Source organism: Spermophilus citellus (genome assembly GCF_964194105.1).
Source record: "Spermophilus citellus genome assembly, chromosome: 9".
Lineage (NCBI taxonomy): Eukaryota > Metazoa > Chordata > Mammalia > Rodentia > Sciuridae > Spermophilus > Spermophilus citellus.
In genome coordinates, this window is record NC_138191.1 from 3,543,814 (window position 1) to 3,560,448 (window position 16,635).

Consider the following 16,635-nt stretch of genomic DNA (forward strand, 5'->3'; position numbering starts at 1 on the left):
AGGAGTAAGATGTACATAAGCAAGCAGTCTGGAGTACAGGGAGCCTTGGAGAGCTGCCCTGCGTTTGTAGAGGAAAAAAATCTAAGAAAATCTCCAGGCAGATGAGGGAGGCCTGTCCCTTTACGGAGTGTTTGTAGCATGTGTCCCACAAAAGACTGAATGACCTGGAATGATGGGGGGACTCAAAACCAAATCATAGCCTGCAGGCATTCCCTTCTTATAGTCCAGACAAGGCGTGACAGGGAAGTGTCCACTTGCTAGTCCCTGGCAGAGGTCAGGAGTTGGGAGTATGTATATATGAGGGAGGGACTTGAGGGGACAGAAAATAATTTGGAAGGAAGCAGTTTATCAAGAGAATGCCCGTACTTTGGGAACCCCAGGGAGGGGGAGAACACAGTGTTGGGCGTGGGGGGGGGCAGGGAGCGGTGGCTTATTTTTTAATTTTTAGTTTTTCAGGTGGACCCCATATCTTCATTTTATTATGTGGGGCTGAGGATCAAACCCAGTGCCTCATGCGTGCCAGGCGAGCGCTCTACCTCTGAGCCACAACCCCAGCCCAGTGGTGGCTTTTTAGAGAAAAATCTGGAAGCTTTGTGTGAGTGGAGAGAAGAGCTCAGCCTATGTCTGCAAAGTCGTGAGCATTTTCCTGTGGCAATAGAAGAAACAGTTTTTGGTCAATTTTCAATTAAAAGCCCCAGTTTTTAATTTACTGAAGTAAAGTGGGTTCTAAAGACCAGAACTGTGCAGAGGTGGAACTGTTGGGTAGATGTGAGACACAAGGGACAAGGCGGGGAAAACACGTGCCACACAGCACGGTATTCTCGGGGCTGAGGAATATCGTCCCCAGGTAAGAAGACATCCTGGCCAGTGGCCCACTCCTGTAATCCCAGCGGCTTGGGAGGCTGAGGCAGGAGGATCACAGGGAATAGGAATGGGCAGGAGGACTGGCCTGAGCAATTTAGCAAAGCCCTGTCTCAAAGGGCTGGGGATATGACTCAGTGGTTGAGTGCCCCTGGGTTCATCCCTGGAACCAAAAAAAAAAAAAAAAAAAGGAAGACCGATGCCCTGATCAGAGACTGACCAGAGTCCAGTAGCCATAAAATCTATAAAAACAGTTTCCAGTTTAAAAACAGTTGGCATGGGCCAAGATCAAAAGTTGCCTTTAGGCCCTCAGCATGTCGTTTTGATCTGATGGTAATTGCACATTTACCCCAGCCACCGTGGGTTTCTCTTGTGTACTTTTAGGTGAAAATGTGAGGAGTGGGATTTAGAAGTCTGACGCACTCCAACTGTCCATCTAGAGCTAGGAGGTGGTGCTTGGACAAAGTCCTCCAAAAGAAGTTTCCCTTAGCTCCCAGAAAACTAGGAAATAAAGAAAGGTATTGTTGAGCCACGCACAGTGGCGCACACCTGTGATCCCAGGGAGTCAGCAGTTTAGCCAGGCCCTAAGGACTTATGGCACCGTGTCCTAAGATGAAACATGAACAAAAGGGCTAGAAATGTGACTCAGTGGTTCAGCACCCCTGGGTTCAATCCCCGGTACCAAAAAAGAAAACAAAGAAATGAACTGTTGACCTATTTTATGAGACCATATTCCTCTCTTATTCAATAAAGTTCGCTGTCCTTTTGTTACAGTTCATGTCTTGCTTGAAATCTCTCATGAGAAAGTAAGAGCTGAGGATTTCCAGTTAACAGAATGCTGCTGATGCTGCTGATATGATGATGATAGAATTATTATGATATTTTGGCAGCCTCTCAAAGCTCAAACCGACTCAATGTGGAAAGTTAAAGGATTTGTCTTGTTAGTGAACCAGGCCCATGATGCCTGCTACACCTAGTTTGCCAATCACTGAGACAACCCAGTTTTGCAAAGAGAAAGAGTTTTATTGGCAAGGGAGCTGAGCTGGGAGGGGGAGATCCAAGTCTCAATCCAACTCCCAGAGGCTGGCGTTTGGGGGAACTGATGTGATAAAGAAGCAGGGTGACTTAAGGCATGGGGAAGTGATTGGAGTCATCGGTGGCCTGTTCCTCGTTCTTCATGAAATGCACCTTCAGAGAATGGGGGTGTCAGCATGGTCGGAGATGGGGTTGTCTGCCTCCTGAGGTCAAAAGATCACTCCTCAGACAGGCCCAAGTGAAGAGTCGGTGCTTTTGACAAAAATGGCTTCAAGTCCCTGAAAGGGAGCCTGGGCAACCATTATCATCATCCTATCTCACCCTTCTGAGGTAGTGTCTACGGTAAAGCTAGTGGGAGACTAACAGCATAGCTCAGCTCTGTGACCTCCAGCCAACCGAGGGGGGCTGGGCTCAGGGAGAAGTAAGACAGGAGGAAGTGTTGTCCTGTAAAGGAGGCTAGGCCAGCTGCGCTCCTTGGCTGGTCATTATCAAGGTTAGGAGTCTGTGTTCTCAGAGTCTTAGAGACTGAGGTCTTATTCTTTTGATGGCTACATTCCTGAGAGTGGCTCTCAAGTCCTTGAGGGATGCTTCTGAGCCACAAAAGATACATATTTGCAATTGTATCTTCTTTTGTACCTTCTTTTGGCAAATGCACGGTAAATGGCTGGTGGATTATGGAGCAAGTGCTGGATTTTAGTGTGGCCCTCTTTTCTGTATTTGGCTGAATATGAACATTTTCCTTTATCTGCTACAAAGGTTTGAGTTCCTCAAGGACTGGAGGAACCAGTTTTTTTTTTTTTTTGGCTGATTCAGGCTCTGGGTCTAAGCAAAGATATTTTAATCAGTTGCTTACACTTGAAAACAGGCAGTTTCATACAAAGCAGAAGGTCAAGGCTCTCTCCAGACAAGTGGAAAGATCTGGCAGCCGTGTGTCTTCTGCAGCAGTTGGCTGGAGATGGTCCCTGGGTCTTGGCCTTGCCCCAGCCTCCCCTGGTACTGGGTATCCCTTGTCCCTTGGCTTGCCTCTTTGTTTGGTCCTTGATTTGGGCTTGAGGGGGACACAGGAGAGAAAAGAAGCATCTTAGAAAGGGGGGATGGAGTGGGAGCTGGGGCACAGCTCGGTTGGTAGAGTGCTTGCCCTGTATGCACAAGGCCCTGGGTTCAATCCCCAGCACCACAAAAAAAAAAAAAAAAGAAAGAAAGAAAGTCACTCTGTGGTAAAGTGCCCCTGAGTTTAATCTCTAGTTTTTTTTTTTTTTTTTTTTTTAAAGTGGATGGGCTGAAGAGGACTTGGAGGCAAGGGAAAGAAGCTGGGGCTCCTTAGATGCTGGAGCTGATGGTGGCCTCAGGAGAAAGGGCTGTCTTCCCACAAAGAGCCAGCAAGTGGACCTGGGGAAGGAAGTCACCGTCTCACGGCTCAAGAGCCACCCAGGACCTGGCTGTCACCAGGCTGGCAGGTTTTCCCTGCAGGGTGTACACTCCAGGGGAATCCGAATCTCCTTTGGCTGAAGTAGGGGAGTAACAGCCTCCCACTTCAGTTTCAGAGTTTTTGGTTAAATTGACTTTCAGGTATTTGCGTCATTATGTAAATTTTGTTCTCGGTCATGCTACACAGTACTGTTACATTCCCTTTCTTGTTTCACTTTTATCTTCCTTGAGTTGACGGTCACCTTGTTTGGGCCAGCGACGCGGTCGGTCCAGGGGAGTGCAGGGAAACTGCAGGGCTGACAAGAGTTGAGGCAGCTAATCCTCCTTCCCCAGCTGAGGGGGGAGAGCATCCGGAGGGAGGAAAGAAGCCAGGCTCTACTGATGTCTGTGAGGTGGAAGGGCAGATTCAGTGGGAGTGAGGGCATGACAGATTGGAGGGAATTATAAAGTGCTCTGGGAGAAGTGGCTCTGAATGAGGAGGCTGGAAGAGAATGGAGAGGTTACTCTGTCTGAAGTAATCCAGGATGAGAAGGACTAGGGTCATGAAGAAGCGGCTCCTTCCCCCCTTTCCAACTCTTTTTTTTCCCTTTCTTATTCTTCATGAGTCCACAGGTCTTATGGATTCTTTTTGTAAAACGAAGCCCTTTCTAGATGTGGACTGAGAGGTCAGCTATCCAGAGAGGTGGAGGGACACTCAGCTAATGTTTTAATGAGTCTTATTATGCTATAGAACTTGGGTTCCAAGATCCAGATTGTAGAAACTATCAATGGACCTGGAAAGAATTTAAGCACAGACAAGGTTTTTATTAAGGGCTTCTGTTAGAGCGAGAAGAGGCAGCAAACAGGGAACAGAAATCCCAGGCTGAGTCCAGAAAAGTACCTGGAGGAATAGCTTTGATGGCATCTATGTGTAGGCAGGAACCTGGCCTCTTGATGTCATCTGTGGATGATTTCAGTGACCATTCTGCCCAGTCATTCCCCTTCACCACTAGGAATTTACTCTGCCACCTGGGAAAGTCTCTGACGTCTTAGTTTCACATAGTGCAGACCTCGCTCTGTCTGGCCTGAGCTGGCCACATAGTCTCAGGAGCTGAGCTGACCCTCCCAGCCTCCTGTCTCCTGCTGTTTATCTCACACCCATAGCCTTGAGGACTGGTGCACTTTTAACTCCTAATTTTCTGGTGTGGCTCTTTACCCCAGAGGACTGAGAGCTGGCAGGGTCCTTATTTCCTTAATCCTAAAGGGTCCTCCTTTCCATGGGGGTTCCTGACTGCTTTGACAGCAGCAGAAGCTTTGGACCAGGCCTTTTCCATCTGTAAGAATCTAACTCAGAGAAAGCAAAGAGAACTCAGCTCACAGAAAAGCCTGGGCTCCTTGGAGAAGCAATTACAAATAGTGATGTGTCAGTGTCGGATTCTGATTGAGTTTGTTGCTCTGCCTGGTGCATTTCTAGTGGGCAGCCCTTGGGTAAGTGTTAAGTTTGGGGGATTCTTTCTCTTCTCTTTTTTTGGCACCAGGAATTGAACCCAGAGGTCTTTAACTACTGAACCAGAACCCCAGCCCTTTATATTTTATTTAGACAAGGTCTTGCTGAGTTGCTCAGGGCCTCACCAAATTACTGAGGCTGTCTTTGAACTCATGATCCTCCTGCTTCAGCCTTCTGAGCTGCTGGGATTATAAGCGTGACCAGCGTACCTGACTTGGGGGCTTCTCTTGATGAGACAGGACTTGTACCCAGCTCATCCTGGGCCTAGCCTGACTGGTGGTTCATAGGAGATGCAGCAGTGGTGTTCTGGGACACGTTTGACAATCTGCTTCAGGGTGGGGGATAAGGTGCTGGTGGTGGCGGCGGTGGGCCTGGATGTGGCATTTGCCACCATGGCCGATTTCAAATTCCCAATATGCAGTCAGGAACCTCCGCTGTGAGGTTGGGAAGTGATGTGCACAATCAGCTCTTGTCAGTCGAGGGGTCTGGCTCCAGCCGGCTGCTGCAGGAGAGACTTCTTTGGCTTGGAGTGAAGCAACAGGATTAATGGAGGCCTCAGGAGTTTCAGCACATCAGTCCCTCATCCCAGATTTAAACTCACTCTCAGTTCCGCATGTTTTGGGGTTCTATTCCCACACGAGGCTGACTGTGGAGTAGTAACTAGAGTCCCTAATCTGTCCTCCTTGCTGCCCCTCAAACAAATTCATGGGACATTTTTTTTTTTTTTGTCTAAAGGTATTAATCACTAAGGAAAATCATTAGCATTTCCAGATATCTGAGAAAGTCCTCCTCATCTTGGGTGGCCCTGGAAGCCCCTCTCAGATCTGGCAGATGGCAGTGGCCCCTCCTGTAGGCTGGCTGACTCCCTGCTGTGACTTGAAGTTTTCAGACTTTGAAGTGGTTTTCCCAGGCTGACTCTAAATGGCCTTTCTGGATGAAGAATGAACTTCCCAGATGCCATTGCTGAACTCAAATCCCCTCCTGATGAACATGTGACTCCGGAGGCTCACTCTGAGCCATTCTGGAGGTCTCCTGGATGGTGCATGACCCTGTTAGTCCATGGCTGATACCCAGACTTCTTCCAAGGCCTGCCTTGCCCTCAGGGGAGTTTGGTCGTGCACCCCCGACCTCCTTGCTCAGCCTCCCAAGTAGCTGGGATTCCTGGCATGCACCACTGTGCCCAGCTCTTGGGGAGCTTAGTTGGTTGGCCTGTTTCTGACGTAAGGGTCTGAGCCAGTTGGGCAGGAGTAGCTCTGCCTAATAAAGGAGGTGGGCACTGAGAACAGGCCACCCTGGCTCCACACCCTTCAGGAGTCTCCATGATGGAATGCAGGCCCCGTTGCCAGCTCTTCTGACATTTCAAGAAAAGGCAGCATAAATCCAGACTTTCATGTGAAACCTTGTAACCTTTAGATGTTGCAACTAATTATTAAAAACATTGCAAGTCTCTGATTGGGTCTTGTCCTGTGGGCTGATGGTCATGCCACTTGCTACTAAATTCATTCCTGGGCCCTTTCCCTTCCAACACTCTCCTAAGGTACAGAATCTGCTGTTGTCTGTACCAGATCTCAGCTGACACTCCCAGATTAATTATCTTTTCCTGGTTCCCTTTAGGAGGGACCTTCCCAAGACTCGTTTTACACCTGGATGCCCACAGTAGACATTTTGGAAAGGAAAATAGTTTTCATGTTTTGAAATGAATGAATGAATCAGTTGGCTTTAGTTATCTCTGGGTTCTGCTCCATCTTGTTTCTGAGGTTTTTGGTTTTTGTTGTGGGTGAGAAGTGATAATGGGAAGCTTAGGGAAGGGCAGAAGCCCAACCTCAGACAGTCCAGTTGGCTGGAGACCAGTCAAGATCAGGGAAAAAATTGTTTTGACCACACGTGGGGCACAGGGTAGGAGCCAGAAGTGGTTCCTGAACCTGAATGTTCTGCCCATGGTCACCATAGGTGGCAGGGCTGGGTAAAGAGTAACCCAGGGTTGTGGTAGAGAAAGCTTGTGCCTAGGGTGCTAGTGGGTGACTGAGAAGCAGGTGCTGCCTCCAAGAGGCAGCAGCTGGTGTGGTTACAGGGCAGAGGAAGGGACTCTCAGCAGAGAACAGGCAGGGAACTGTATAGGGACACAGGGACCTAAGGCCCTTCCCCTGCACAGCTGAAACTGAATTCCCATCAGTGCAACGCCAAGAAGCAGAGAGGCAGCCCTTGAGGCTCAGAAGGCTGCGACGACAACTCCCACAGTGTGTCGGGGGTGAGGAGAGCAGTTTTTCCATGGCTGAGTACTGAACACACAGCAGTGCCACTGGGTCTTGGTGCCCCTTCAGCAAAGAATGATGCTGTGGCTTCTTCTCTGGTGCAGTTCCTTGGTTCCAGGGCACCTGGCTTCTTCTGCAGCACCCTGCCAGTCTGAGCTGGCCTCTTTGCTGTGGTCTCTATTCCCTGCCCACCTTCAGCAATGGGGGCTCCAGAGTTACTAGAGGCACACACTTATGCACACACCACGCCCGCCATGCACATGTCCTCATCATGTACCACTGAGACAGACTCACACATACACAGACATGGAACACACACTCAGAAGTACACACATGCATGTGGCACATAAATAGGTATGCAGATGTGCATGCGTACACATATGTATCTACAATGCACACATAAGTGCATGCATGCAGTCTCAACCACAAATACAAGCACATATACATATACACATAACATATGTGAAACAAATCATTTTTTACATTTACATACCAGCATAAGCACACACATTCACATATATTAACATCCATAACTGGGTGCAGTAGTGCACACCTGTAATCCCAGCAGCTCGGGAGGCTGAGGCAAGAGGATTGCAAATTGAAAGCCAGATTCAGCAACTTAGCAAGGCCCTGTCATAAATAAATAAGTAAGTAAGTAAGTAAGTAAATAGAGCAGGTAGTGTTTCTCAGTGGTTAGGTGCCCCTGGGTTAAATCCTTGATACAAAAACAAAACAAACCCTACACACTGACTCACATAATACCACAGTACACACAGCCATACCTTCCAAGGAGGATCGTGCATAATTTACATGTGGGGGAAACCTGGGCTGAGTTTAGGGACAATTATCACACCACGCTCATCATAGCAACCATTGCAACATGTTCTTCACAGTTTCAAACTTTGTTTCTCTCACTCTCTCCTTTTATTTATTTACTTATTTTTGGTTTGATGGTGCTGGGAAGCCAACCCAGGATTTTGTGCATGCTAGGCAAACACTCTAACACTGAGCTACACCCCCAGCACTTGTCTTTTAAACTATGTCATCCTGCGAAGGGTCTCAATGAAGTAGCTTTTAGTTATTCTCAGTTTAAATTAGTAGATTTTGATCAGGAATGGGAGGAATATGGCAAAGGGGACAATCTTGAGTCTAAGTTTACAGAAGAGAAATTTCTCTGGATGCGTGATTTTGCTGGTTCCTCCTTCCTGAAGGGGCATGGCTGGGCCAGGCAGACTGGCCTATTCTTAGATGAAACCCACACAACTCCCAGACGGAATCTGGAGGTGTCTCCAGCAGGCTTTGGTCCAATTCCCTCATCATGAAGAGGAGGAAGCTCATTAAGGTTAAATGACTTTCCACCTACACATCAAGCCTCATGGACCACAGTTCCAAAACACATCTCAAGCTGCAATTCTGCCAGGCATCATCCCCACATAAATCCCCAGGCAGAGCCTCTCCTGTTGGGGTGTGTGCCTTCGATAGATCAGTGTCTGCGGGCACCCGGCTGAGGCTATGATCCACTAGGGCTGCTGCAGTGCACATCTTAGTGCCAGGCTTAGGGCTGGGAATCCTGCCTCACACTAGAACCAAGGGAGAGCTGAAAGGGCCGCTGGCCAAGTGAGCAAGTGCTGTCCTCCGCAGGCTAAGGAAGGCAACGTGGGCAGACCAAGGGTAACTCATGTCCGTGACCATATTCCAGCAATTCCAAAGTTTCTGCCCCAGGGCTAGGATTGTGGCTCAGTGGTAGAGTGCCTGCCTGGCATGTGCGAGACCCTGGGTTTGATCCTCAGCACCACATAAAAATAAATAAATAAAGATATTGTGTCCAACTACAACTAAAAATATTAAAAGGAAAAAAAAAGCTTCTGCCCCGGAGATGATTAGAAAAACAAATAAGCCAGTCACAATGGGGACAATGGGGAGGGAGGGGGTGACCAAGGAGGCCCCAGTGTAAAGACGGTGTTTTGGGAGTTAGGGGTGAAGTAGAGAGAAGCTGAGGAGAAAGGCACTAACGCGGTGCTCATTTTACAGTGCTACCCTGAATTCTTCAGAAAGCTGCTAAAGTGGAGGAGGTGGGCGACTTCAGGGAGACCTTTTTTCCTCCATAGCCTAGATCTGAGTGGGGTGGATATTACTTCTGAGTTGCGTTTCCACTACTTATCACATTCATCTTTCCTGGCAGTGGTGGACTTATAATTTTTTTCTGAAGAGCAGTAAGGGAGTTCAGAGGGTATCAACAGCTCCTGTGCTGTGTCCTTACTCAGAACATTTATTTCACTTGTATCCTATAATTTATAACTAAAGACAATTAGCTACAGCTCTATGACACCCACCCTTAGTCCTTTACACTTTTATTTATCTGACTGGTATTATTATTTTTGTACCAGGGATTGAAACCAGGGGCACTTAACTACTCACCAGCATCCCTAGTGCTTTTAAAAGTATTTCATGGTCTCACTGAGTTGCTTAGGGCCTCACTAAGTTGCTGAGGCTGGCTTTGAACTTGCAATCCTTCTGCTTCCAGCCTCCCAAGTCACTGTGTATGTGCATCTGTACCTGGCTATTATTATTTTTGAGACAGGGTCTTGCTGAGTTGTGCAGGCTGACCTCAAGTTAATGATCCTCCTGCCTCAGCCTCCCAAATAGCTGGGATTACAGGTGTGCCTATCATGCCTGGTTCTGTAACTGGTATTATTTCAGAGTTTTTTTTTTTTCTGATCATAAAATGGACACTAATACCACTATTAAAATTTACTTTATTATCAAAACTTTATAAATTTCTGAATTGGGTATCTTTTTTTTTAATAAAACAATTTTTTTTTTTCAAAATTCAAGTTTGCAAACTCTGGCCATGAGTACAGTGATAAAGGAAATGTCCAGGCTAGGCACAGAGGTGTGCCCATGTGTAATTCTAGCTACTCTGGAAGCTGAGGCATGTGTATCACTTGGGTCTAAGAGTTTGAGGCTAGCCTGGGCAACAGAGTGAAATCCTATCTCAAAATAAATGAATAAATAATAAATAAATTAAAGGAAACATTTGTTCTCCAAGATCTCTCTCTTCTTACTCCATTATACCATTTTATACCTTTTTTTTTTTTTCTTTTTTGGTATCAGGAATTGAATCCTGAGGTGCTTAACCACTGAGCCACATCCTCAGCCCTTTATTTTTATTTTTTATTTTGAGACAGGATCTTGCTAAATTGTTTACGGCCTCACTAAGTTCCTGAAGCTGGCTTTGAACTTGCAATCCTCCTGCTTACAGGTGTGTGCTGCATGCTTGGCACCATTACACACTTTTGTGCCCAAGTGCATGATCACAGAGGAATAGTAAGTCTCAGAGTTGGAAACTTGAAACCTGGAGTTAGAAGGACCTGGATGCAAATCCCAGGTTTGCCTCAGCTTCTGCATCTGCAAAACGGCAATAATGAGCAGCTGCTTCACAGGTAGGTGGGTGACTTTGGGAAATTTACTTCGACCTCACACAGTTTAGTCACCTGTAAATTGAGGCTAATAGTACCTAAGAAGTAAAGGAGGTGACACAAATAATGTGCTTATACAATGCCTAACAAATTGTCATTGTAAGTAATAGTTATCATGTGTTTCACAGTCACTTGTACTGAAGTCGACTTGACCTGCTCAAGAACAGTGTTCTGGGGCTGGGGCTGTGGCTCAGCGGTAGAGTGCTCGCCTCGTATGTGCAGGGCCCTGGGTTCGACCCTCAGCACCACATAAAAATAAATAAATGAAATAGAGGTATTGTGTCCAACTACAACTAAAAAATAAATATTAAAAAAAACAGGCCAATTCTTCTTTGCTTCATTCACAGCCTCTGAATATAGCCCCTTCATAATCTTAACAATGCTTCTCCCCTGATGACTACTCACGACACTAACAGCTGTGTTGAGCAAAGGCTGTGCATTAACTCTACTTCATACTTACTCATAAAAATTTTTCTTTAAGCTGGGCGCAGTGGCACACGCCTGTAATCCCAGCAGCTCGGGAGGCTGAGGCAGGAGATTCATGAGTTCAAAGCCAGCCTCAGCAATAGCAAGGTGCTCAGCAACTCAGTGAGACGCTGTCTCTAAATAGAATACAGAACAGGGCTGGGGATGTGGCTCAGTGGTTGAGTGCCCAAGTTCAATCCCTGACCCATCCCGGCCAAAACAAAATATCTAATGTCCACGTTGACATGCCTCAGCTTTTGTCCCTCTTCTCTCCCTTCCCATCATCACTTGGCAAGATCGGCCTGTTCTGGATGGAGGCAGTGGATGCAGATGGGTGAGAGCTTACAGGAGACCAGAGAACTGTCACAGCTCAAGGCCTGGCATGTCTTCTAGGGAGCCCTTGGAGACCCTCATTTTCATTAGTGTTATTCATAATTTTGCATGTACCAGTGATGTGTGTTTGTAATCCCAGTTACTTGGGAGGCTGAGGCAGGAGGATTGCAAGTTGAGGCTGGCCTGGGTGATTTAGCAAGACCATGTCTCAAAATAAAAAGGGTTGAAGATATAACTCAGGCATAGAGCGCCCCCGGGTTTAATCTGAGTAACACAAACAAAACACTACAAAAACAAACAAAAAAACATTCAGGGCTTGAATACTGACCTAACAGAAGGTACCCCCGGTTTGATATATGAGCTGCAAAGCCACCCCCAAAAGGGCTGAGGGCCCATTCAAGAACAGTGTTCTGGGGCCACATCCTCAGCCCTTTATTTTTGAGACAGGATCTTGCTAAATTGTTTAGTGCCAGTTCATGGACCCGACTCCCAAACTTCTTCTGACTCTTGCCCACTCTTTCTGCCCCCCCCTCCCGCCCCCATGCCAGCTAGGTACTTCTGAAGATGTTTCAATTTTTTGAATATTGAGATCTCTGTCTTTTTTCTTTGAGAAGGATCCTAGGATCCTGGTGCACATCATCCTCTTCTGGGTTGGTCAGCTTTGGGATGCTGTGACCAGAGTACCTGACATAAAACAGTTTGGAGAAAGTTTATTTTGGCTCCTGGTTTCAGAGATTTAGCTCATGGTGGGCTGACTGCATTGCTTTGGACCCAAAGTGAGGTAGCATTTCATAGCAAAAGAGCATGGCAGAGGGAAGAGGCAGAGGACGGAAAGGAGAGGGGCTGCAGGCCATGGGATCCTCCCAGGGCATGCCCCAGTCCCCACCTCCTCCAGCTATGCCCGCCCCTGCCCATAGTTACCACCCGGTCAGCCACTCAAACTAGACGGACTGATTAGGTTACAGCTCTCATAATCATGTTGCCTCTGAACACTCCTGCATTAGCACAGGAGCTTTTGGGAACACCCTCACACCTCTGTACTTCCCCTCTAGGCTCACATACCATAGTTAAGGGCCCGTGTGTGAAAAAGAGCCACTTGGCTATGCCTGTTTTTCCGCCTGGCTGGCATGATTTCACTAGTGGAGTCAGAAATGGGAATAAGTCAACTAGAAATGGTAGAATCTCTTGGAAAATGTTTTGAAGTATTTATTCATGAGGCATTTTTCTGTTGATTATGATGATCTTGGTTGGTTTATAAGTTCCTTTATTTATTTTTTTGGCACCAGGGATTGAACCTAGCGGTGCTTAACCACTGAGCCACATCCCCAGCCCTTTTTAAAACAATTTTTAAATTTTGAAAAAGGGTCTCACTAAATTGCTGAGGCTGGCCTTGAACTCGCAATCCTCCTGCCTCAGGCTCCTGAGCTACTGGGATTACATGTGTGTCATCGCGTCCAGATATAAGTTACTTGACTATAGCTATGTTTATAATATTTAAGCTCCAAACGTATAATGCATTTTTATGTACTTCATGGATTTAAAAGTATACTGACCTGGCTCCAAATCCATGTGGGTAGAAGAAAACAATAGTGACAATAACATTTAATACATATAGCATTTACCCGGTAACTTTTGCTCTGGTTCAGATTTGAGTGTATCCCCAAAAGCTGGCCTCTGGGTGCCCAGTGTGGCGTGTGAGGGGAGTGGAAACTTTAAGGGAGAGGGGTAGTGGGAGATAATTAGGTCACTGGGGGCACTGCCTTTGGAAGGGATTGATGCTGGTCTCTTGCAGTGAATTGGTTCCCTTGAGAGTGGGTTGTTTGAGACTGGCCCCCGTCTGCCCTCTCTGGCTTCCCGTATGGCCAAGTGTACAATTCATTGGCTGGATAAATTTTAAAGTTATTAAAAGATATGTGATATATGTAGTTAAAATTCTATATGTATGTATAAAACTTGAGATTTGTATACACGTAGAACTTTAACCATCTTGACCACCTCTGAGCATGCAAGCTCTCCGGGGACAAGGAGCTCCTGCTTCACCTCTAAGCTGCCCCACTCACATCTGCTGGGCTTGTGCTGCAGCTGGGGGCTGCAGGTGGGCACTAGAGACAGCTTCCAGGACTGTGGACTTCCTCTGGTGTGGCCATCCCAGGACTCCAGGTGATCTTCTGGCTGTGGAAGAAGGATCAGTAGGGTACCATCAGGCTATTCCTAAGTTACTAGACTGAGCCATGGGAAACTGTCAGTATTTGACCATCTGACCACGTCTAAAAATGGTGATTCCATGTGGTTCAGCCTAAACTTTCAATATGTGGAAACAAAGGCAAGAAACAAGCCCAAAGAACGTACTGCCTGCATCAGGAAGCAGACTGTGTTTTCCAGAGTCTTAACCTCACAGTTCATTTTCAGTCTTGTCTGAGGCTCTTTTAGGGGTTGAATTGTCTCTCCTCCTACGAAAGGAATGTTTAAGTCCTAATTTTCAGAATTTTATAATGTGACCTTATTTGGAAATAGGATCTTTACCGAGGTAATAAAGTTTAAAATGAGGTCACACAGGTGGGCTTTACCAATATGACTGGAGTCCTTATAAAGAGGGGAAATTTGGACACAGATCTGCACAGAGGAATGGGATGTGAAGACACAGGGGACTAACTGTAAGGTGAGCAGAAGTCAGGAGAGGCCGGAAGGAGCCGCTTCCCTGCCCCTGCAGAGGAGCACTGTCTTCTCAATACCTGTATCTTGGACTTTGAGCCGTCCAGTTTGTAGCATTTTGTTATTGTCCCAGGATGACACAACAGCACAGCCTATGTTAAAAATGGTACAGTGGTTTAATCTCCAGAACCCCAGACCACAGATTTGAGGTATCCATTCCTATAGGAACCAGTTGTATTTCATACTCTGGCCAAAAAGGTTTGTTTCTTCGAGACAATAAAGTTAGCTTTGCAAGTTCCACATGTGTACACCCCACACAAACCCACACATTTACTCCTTCATTTGGCTGCAGTATTCTGAAGTTTATAGCAACGATTTCAATACAATTTTTTTCTCCCAGTCTCCAGCAGGGCAGATGTCATGCTTGTGCAACTTTAATGAGCCTGTTCAGATTTTAGGAGAACCACATTTATCCTCAGGAATGCAAAGAATCGCTGATATCCTCACAGGGAGTGTTCTTTGCTCAAAAGTTGAGATGGTGGAGAGTTCTGGGAGTCACACTTCGAAGGCTGTTCCAAAAGGTCAGTGTCAGCAGGCTTCCTTTGTGGGGGATTCAGCATGGGTGACGGAGCAGGAGTGGGGACAACGGCTTCTGGATGAGGGAGGCCCTCGTGCAGAAAGGTGTGGAATCCATCATTAGCTCTTTTTCCTTAAACTTTTATCAGGATCCAGCTTTATAAATAAGGCTAAACCAACAAAACAGCAGAAACAGTCATAAGTCAATTGACTTTCAGTTTGATGAGCCTACCTCTAAACAGAAAGGCGCACAAAAGGGAGGCGGTCAGATTCCCATTTGTCCCTTCAGTCTGTTTGCCCATTCTCACTTCTCAGCCAGGCTCAGAATCAACCTCTGACTGTCACCATACTATATGAGCTCCCCCAGATAGCCAGGTCCTCTGCTTCTTGGCTATTTCATGGTTCATTACCACTTCCATTAGAGATAGCCAGGGAAATGAAAAGAAGTAAAATTACTACTGAGCCATCTGGTACCTTTATGATATGGAAAGGTTTAGCAAGACAGGAATTACAAGCTACAGCCTGGAACGGAGTTATAAATTGACTGAGGATTCAAATTATTCACGATCTCCCTCCTGCTCCTTTCATCCATCATTCCTGCAAACAGCTGATACTTAGGGAGAAAATGAATTTGTGAAGATATAAAAAGCATCAACCATCAAGGGAAAAATCTAATAAATGAGACTACATTAACATTAAAAACTCCTGTCTGTAAAAAGATATCTTAAAGCAAATAAAAAAAGCAAAACAACCTTACATACCAGAAGGAGGTATGAGCAACATATATATTCATCAAAAGTATTATCTAATATGAAATATATAGAGGACTCCTATAATTAGGAAAATGAAAAAATAGAAAAAGAAGCTGAGCAAACAAATTTACAGAATGGGAAACAAAAATGGTCACTAAACATGGGGAGATACTCAACCCTACTGGGTAGTCAGGGAACTGCAAATCAAGATCATGCTGAGAGGGAGGGAAGGGAGGGAAAGAGAAAGTGCTGGGGGTTGAAGTGGAGCCCACTACAGCCCATGCATGTATGATCACGTCAGGTGAACTCAACTATCATCTATGCCTATAATGCCATATAGGAACATCTTAGAAAGATTATACTGACATATGTTATAAACATTTAATTGGCAAAGATCAAGAAGTCTTACTTCTCCATCTGCTTGAGAGGATAGGGATCACAAGAATACATTGCTGGTGGGAGTCCAGTTTGATACAGTTTTAGAAAACAAGTTGGCATTCTTTTGTAAGGCTGAACATTCACACCCTACAAGCAGAGATTCTACTCCTAAGTATTTGTTTGCAGTAGCCCATTCAAATTGTTAAGAGGCCCACAGTTAAATTCACTGGGGCCTAGTCATATATGGAAAATTACTCAGCAGCAAAAATGAGGAACTTCATAGCCAACAACATGGATGAACCTCAGTGACATAGCTCAGAGAAAAACAAAAGTCTCAGAAAAGCAGAAACATCACAATTTCTTCTACAAAGTTCAAAATCAAACAGTGAAACAGTACATTCCTCAGATCTTCTTCTTTTTTTTTTTTTTTTTAATACCAGGGATTGGACCCAGGGGCTGCTAAACCACTGAGCATACCCCAAGTCCTGTTTAAAAAGTATTTTGTTTAGAGACAGGGTCTTGCTGAGTTGCTTAGAGCCTTGCTAAGTTGCTGAGGCTGGCTTTGAACTTGCGATCCTCCTGCGTCAGCCTCTAGACCTGCTGGTATCACAGGCATGCACCACGGTGACTGGCCTCCTTAGATATTCTTGATAAAAATTTTTAAAAGCACATAAACAAGTTCTTGGATACAATTTTTTAAAAAAAAACAAAACGGTACAAGAGAATAAAAAACTCAAAATTCTAGATCAGAGTTACGTTGAAGTAAAAGGAGGAGAAGGAAACAGAAATTAGGTAGGGACAAAATATTATTTAAGAGTCTGTTCCTGTTTTGTTTCTTTTTTTTTTTTTTTTTTTGAGGTTGGGGGACCAAGGATTAAACTCAGGGGCACTCAACCATTAAGCCACACCCCCAGCCCTATTTTTATTTGTTTTTTAGA

At 45.7% G+C, this 16,635-nt stretch overlaps 1 protein-coding gene and 1 long non-coding RNA gene across 2 annotated transcripts in view; both read right to left on the reverse strand.

Annotated features, from left to right (window-relative positions):
- Positions 1–10,991: 10,991 nt before the first annotated feature.
- Positions 10,992–14,125, reverse strand: LOC308656249. The gene is made up of 3 exons (XR_014023660.1): positions 14,072–14,125; positions 13,335–13,511; positions 10,992–11,143 (listed from the first exon to the last, which is right to left on the reverse strand). It is a non-coding gene; the product is annotated as an uncharacterized lncRNA (long non-coding RNA).
- Positions 14,126–14,332: 207 nt separating this feature from the next.
- The window catches only part of THEM4 (thioesterase superfamily member 4), a 28,418-nt gene continuing 26,115 nt past the window's right edge, over positions 14,333–16,635 (reverse strand). Inside the window, exon 6 of the mRNA XM_081307111.1 lies at positions 14,333–14,737. Within this exon, the coding sequence (XP_081163237.1) occupies positions 14,688–14,737 (50 nt within the window). The 3' untranslated portion in view covers positions 14,333–14,687. The remainder of the gene's footprint in view (positions 14,738–16,635) is intronic.